This window comes from Nanorana parkeri, unplaced genomic scaffold (assembly GCF_000935625.1).
Source record: "Nanorana parkeri isolate BGI_ZX_2015 unplaced genomic scaffold, ASM93562v1 scaffold87, whole genome shotgun sequence".
NCBI lineage: Eukaryota > Metazoa > Chordata > Amphibia > Anura > Dicroglossidae > Nanorana > Nanorana parkeri.
The window spans coordinates 1,248,998-1,255,020 of record NW_017306355.1 but is presented as its reverse complement, the minus strand read 5'-3'; the positions used below and the strand labels follow the sequence as shown (position 1 = coordinate 1,255,020).

Sequence of the window (6,023 nt, the reverse complement as noted above, 5' to 3'; positions counted from 1 at the left end):
ATAAAAAACATCTTGATAGTGGTGATGAGGCTCATTGGCTGTAGCAGCCTGTGCTATGATCCGTTTGTTCCTACCAGTCAATCTTATCTGCTGCCCATCCCTAGTTTTAAAAATGTCTACACTTAAAAGGCACCTGTAGCATTTAAAAGTCCGTAGTCAGGAAGACTAACAGCTCTACAAGCCTTTCCAAGATTAAAAACACTCAAACAGTGGCAGAACTATGCACATGAAAAGAATCGCTGACTGAAGGTTTTCAAGCTGCTAAAAGCTTTTCTGTTGTTACGAGATGTTCACAGATTTGTTGCAAGTTCCTGCTGCAGCGAATAAGGAGGTGAGCGTTACCTTCGGGCCCCTGCATATGGCCTGCATGTAGAAACCGTTTCTCCTTAGATTTAAAAAAAAAAAAATACCACAGCAGCTCAAATAACGCAGCCGTTTTTATATATATATTTTATTTTTTTCTTATAATAAAGTGATCATTTTATTGTTCCCTGTGTGAACCTAGTGTAGTGGTAACTTAAGAAACTGGGGTTTAAAAGTTTGGGAAAAATGGTGAACATTGACATTCCAAACATTATGGCATGTAGGATTTGCTCTCAGAACACGCAAATATCGTCCGTGTCACTTCACTGGAGGGGAGGGTGCCACGTGTGATGCCAACAATGAAGACCTGAATTACAAGAGCTATAAAATGCGGTTTGCCATGATAGAAAATATACAAATAAAAAAGGGCAGTGGAGATGCAATATTAAAAACCTTTAAAACAGCTTGTGAAAGTGTGCAAAATGGAGCAGTGGGGAACCAGAGGTCAGAGGTCTAGTTAAAACAAGTGGACTGGTGACGTTAGAAGAAAGGGGAAATATAGGAAGTGCAGGCATCATTGTGCCACATCGGAAGTGGTTTTCTTCAGGCTAAAGTTGGTCCAGTTTACCGCCACCTTCTGCCGTGTCTGCTTGGCAGAGTCCAGACAGAACCTGGGAAAGAAGGAGACTAGATTAATATTGTAGTTTATGACTATTTTTGTTGTCAAAGCATAATACGGCTGGGTCATTGGTCTAATTCAGCGGTGGCGAACCTATGGCACGCTTGCCACAGAGGGCACGCAGAGGCCCCTCTGGTGGCACGCGAGCCTAGGTCCCGATTACAGTGACCCGCACACTCCAGGTGCAGGTCACTGTAAAGTCATGTTACACTATTACACAAACTCCATCTTTCTTTTTTTTTCTTCTTTTTCTTTTAGTTTTGGATAGAGTTAGAATACATTAGGTCTTTAACGCTGTATAATTATCAGGCAGATTTTCTCTTATTTCCAGTCCCAGTAACCAGACAGTAAGAAGGTTCTTCCCAACAAGGACACAGATGATAATAAAAGAAACAGCAGCTCTCCTATTCCTATCTGGCAGGTTCTATGGAGCACAAGCAAAACACAATACATACTGGACCTGTATACAATACAGATTAAATCAGACCTAAAGTGACCCACTGCAAACATACCCATATGTAAATACAGCCAGACCTCTATAGAATAGAGTTCTCACGTCTCACCTCTTGAAATATTCTACTTCCCGATCAGTCTCATCCATTTCCGTGCTGTCTACATCCTTAGGAAGGAACACATCATCTACAAGAAGAGAGAGGTTTTCAGAAAGTACAACAGAACAGGAACAGAAAAAACAGTTTAGCTGTGTAGATTGAAACTTCAGATTAGAACTACAAGCTTTCATGGCAGTTTAGATCTCTAAAGCTGGCCACACACATACTTGTACACTCTGATTTTCCTTTAGATTCATCAACTATGTTCTACCTAACCAACCAGTCAGTTTATTTCCAGTCAGTCTGGCCTTTCCACTGCACAACAGTTAGTAAACATAAAATAGACTATGGTATTTGTCCAGCTTTCAGCTGGCAAGGTATAACACAAAGTTATATTTCTCACAATTTATTTGGATGAAACATAAAAACTTCTCTTTCCAAGCTTCCTCCAACCTCCCAGTTTGAAATGGGTACACATTTCCACATCTGTAGCGCTGACCCAAATACTGCACCCAACATTGAGGTGCGCTATGCCAAAGATCTCCATTACTTCCCCAGGAAGGCCCACTTATTGGCACAGCGGTAATAGCACAGGTAGGTCAGAGTTTTCAAAACAAGGGCACTACGAGGTGCTCTTTTATATCAGCGGTGTAATCTCACCCTGAGGACTTGATCACACATTCCCATGAATTTTAACACCTGTTGTGACTCTGAATCTATGTAAATAACAGGCTCTCCCAGGATGACTGCGGGAGCCTCTGATAAGGGACACTTGTGCTTCAGGTGACTTCAAGTCCCTGAAAGTAATTGACCAGTCTTCTCTGATACAGAGGCACACACGGTCTTGTTGATGATTATGACAAAAGGTATTAAACAGTCTGTATGAGGCACCATGGCAGACCATTTGTCATAACATTTAATTAACTCTGATCTCTTCTGATGAATGGACACTGCGTGTTTGAGGAAGGAACTACTCAACAGCTGTATCATTCACCTACATACAACCATTTCCTTCAATGTATGACTTGAAAGCAGATAATTTCTTTTTTGGCACCCATTCGCAATAACTCTTGACTGCCGTATTACTATCAATTCCTTGAATTATATTTCCTACTCAAACATGAATGGTAACTTGGCAATACATTTAAGACACGCTCTCCATATAGCATTGCTTATGGCACTACCTTATTTCAGCTTAACCAACATAAAACAATAGGAATCCCACTAATGATTTTTCAAGCCATCCAATCAATGGCAGGCCACAAACCAACTGATCCTGCTCAGGACCAATGGTCCAATGTGTTGCTTGGATAAGGATGAGGCTTTTAAGTGGAGCAGCTAGGTAGCCATAATGCAAGCTTCACATTCTGGAAATGTCAATTATTTTTCATGAAGACTGTTGGAAAATGTGACCAAGACAATTCAATCCTCTTCTCAATAAGTGGAAAGGAAGGTAGTTACTGCTCATTTGGAGTTTTTTTTTAAAGAAGCAGGAGGAAAATAATTTTCCCACCTACTGTATTCAGAAAGACACCAGCCCATCTATTGCTAACCACTGTTCCAACAGTCACTACTTAACCGCAGAATCTAATTCATATCTACACACATATCTTGCAATAATGTATCGCTGATATACTAAAGATGTAACAATGAAGAAATCAACCAAAGTGGAGGTATTGCCAATTAACACCAATCAGGTTTTGTTTTTTCATTTCCTAGGAAAAAGTTTTCCCCCTGGAGTAATCTGTTTCGGTTTTTATATGTCTGAACCAGTGTATATATGCATTCAGTAAAAAAAAAAAAAAGAAAACAAGAGCTAAAAAAATGTGAAAACATACCAACGGAAATACGAGGTTTATCCGTTTTGTTCCTACTCTTCTTGGATTTGCTTTTAGACCCAGCAGTGACTCTGGCATCTGTCCTTTCAGATCCACCAGGCTCACTTTTCTCTTTTTCTGACCTGGTGATAACTGAATTCACAGTGTCTGGTCCTTGACTTGAAGTCTCTTCTGTTTTCTCAGGTAAAGGCTTCCGCTGGGCTTTTGCTCCTGTTGTACTGATTCTAGGTGGCGCAGCTTCCCAAATATGAGGTTCACACTTTCGTGTTTGGAGGCTCGTTTTTTTGCTCTTCTTTGTACGACCTCCAGTGAGAGACACTCCTGGCTGAATTTGGGGTCTCTGATTTTCAGAACTAACTGATAACTGGTTTTCTGGGGTACTGGCAGAATTTGTATCCCCACTTTCCCCAGATTCTGCGTTCTGCTGAGATTGAACCCAGATCATTCGAGAGAGATTAGGAACAGCACTTAGCCTTTTCACAACACCATTTTCTGTAGATTGAGTAGAAGTATTGACTTCACTCTCTGTCAATTTTTCATCCTTTGAAACACCAAGTGTTAGGGGAGACAGGTCAAGATCAATCTCTTGGAGATCAGAGGAACCATTGAGGTGGGACAGCAAGTTTTTCTGCTCCAGAACAGCTGCTTTTTTGGGAAAATCGTTGACATCGAGATTTAGATCATACACACTAAAGCTAGCCCTGATAGAGTCTTTGATGGTATTCTTGATCTCTTCAAGCCGGCTTGTTAGAAAACTGTTTACTCGCTCCAACTCAAGCTGAGGCCACTGAAGCAACTTCTCGCCTGAAGATGGAGCCCCCATATCTTCCACAGATGAACTAAAGATGTCAGATGACTTCTCAGCATCAGCTTCTTGAAGGGCTTTCTCCTAGGCAAAATGAAAAGAAAAAAGTTAAAAAACCTGATGAAAATGCAAAGTTTTCAAAGTCTACATAAATTGCTTCTGCAATTTGGAGTCTTTGGCATCTTCTGGAATTGTGCATGGATGAATACAAACGATCAGATCCTCATTTAATGTCATCATAATAGAGTGTTATTTAACTAACACACACAACATTGTATACAGTCAATATTGAATATCAAACTCCAAGGTCATTAGCCAGAGTCTTATATTCTAGTTCATGAGTTAGATGTTCCATGTATATCCAATAGTGGATGTTTTAGAAAGATTAGTGTAAAAACACCTAGTGCAATCTTCAAATAGTATAAAGTAACCCTAAAGGTGCCCATAGACTGTGCAAATTTCAGCTAGTTCTTGAGGAAGCTGCCATAATTCACACAGTGGGCACCACTGTCGGCATCTGCTCAGCCGGCATCCCTTGATCAGCCGATTAAAGGAGCTAGTCAGAAAATCTTCATACACACAGAGCCGGCAGGCAAGGAGCTCCCAGCTCTGTTTGGGTATTCTGACAGGCCAGTGGCCACTGTCAGAATACTAAAGAAACAGCAAGGACTCCTCGATCAACGTGCTTGTTGCATTGATGGAGGAATCGGCTCCATTTTTTTTCCCGTTCAGCCCGCAGGTTGAATGTAAAAAAATAGAGCAGTGCATGGCCAGCTCAACAGTTAAGGATGTAAAGGTACCCTGAGCACTTGATGATCCATGTGTTTTCCATTATTAAAACTCTGAACAAGATTTGTGTTTATCAGAGCATACCGCTTGTCAACTAAATATCACCCGTGTGATTTAATTACAAGTTGGAGGTTCCACTAATTACTAAATATATGTACTACAATTACAGATTTCAAGTGTTTCTTTACCCAATGCAAAGCAACATTTTCATTTCAATTTCCCCATCCTCAGAAGATTACCTGTGCTCCCCCACTGCCGGAAGCAGGCGATGCCTTGCTGTCTAAGCTGGAGTTACTGAAGTTGAAGATTACACCGAGTGACATTGGTGGTGCTTGGCCCACTGCTGTCACAAGGAGTCACATGCTCCTTCATACCTGGAAGTCATTGGTAATTCTTCACTTGCCGAAGGAGAGGTGGGAGAAAGAAAAAAAAAAGAAAAAAAAAACGAAGTATGTGCTGCTGGGGAAGAGAGGACTAAGGCAAACCTGTTTGCATCTGCATAAGTAAAAGCACAGGATGGCTTTAAGGAGGGTTATATCTGAAAATCTATAAGTAATTCCTACAGTAAATTTAGCAACTGTACTGAAACATTTTAGTTAAGAGGTGCACCGAAATAAATGTAAAAATCGAAACGAAACCTATCCCCTGTTATCAATAAACAGGAATCCTCTATGAGTGCTCCTGTTCATTGATAACTTGAGAATATAGTAGGATTACTATAACTACAACTATGAATGAACAGGAGTGTATATAGATAACTCCCATTCATTTATAATTGAGGATATATTAACCATACCATATCCTCAATTATCTACAAACACTCAGTGGTCACTGATCGCTGAGTGTTTGTAGCCTGCTCTCCTCTCTGACACACACTGTCACAGGAGGCTGATTGAGCGGTGCGAGAGGAGAGCCCAGCCTCCTGCGACAGCGCTGTCTCCGCCCCCACACCGCTCTGCCGCACTGTGATAGGCGGCCGAGCGGTGTGGGAGGAGAGACACCGGCCGCTCACAGCGTTCTTGTCCCGCAGCGCTCGGCCGGCTGTCACTTTCTCTCCT

The 6,023-nt window shown here is 41.4% G+C and overlaps 1 protein-coding gene across 2 annotated transcripts in view; it reads right to left on the bottom strand.

Moving 5' to 3' along the window:
• Positions 1-649: 649 nt before the first annotated feature.
• The window catches only part of FAM193B (family with sequence similarity 193 member B), a 30,976-nt gene continuing 25,602 nt past the window's right edge, over positions 650-6,023 (bottom strand). For both annotated transcript variants that reach the window (XM_018552418.1, XM_018552419.1), the window contains exons 8-10: positions 3,372-4,260; positions 1,546-1,621; positions 650-974 (exon numbers count right to left, since the gene is read on the bottom strand). In XM_018552418.1, coding sequence (XP_018407920.1) covers positions 878-974; positions 1,546-1,621; positions 3,372-4,260 — 1,062 coding nt within the window. In that variant the 3' untranslated portion in view covers positions 650-877. The remainder of the gene's footprint in view (positions 975-1,545; positions 1,622-3,371; positions 4,261-6,023) is intronic.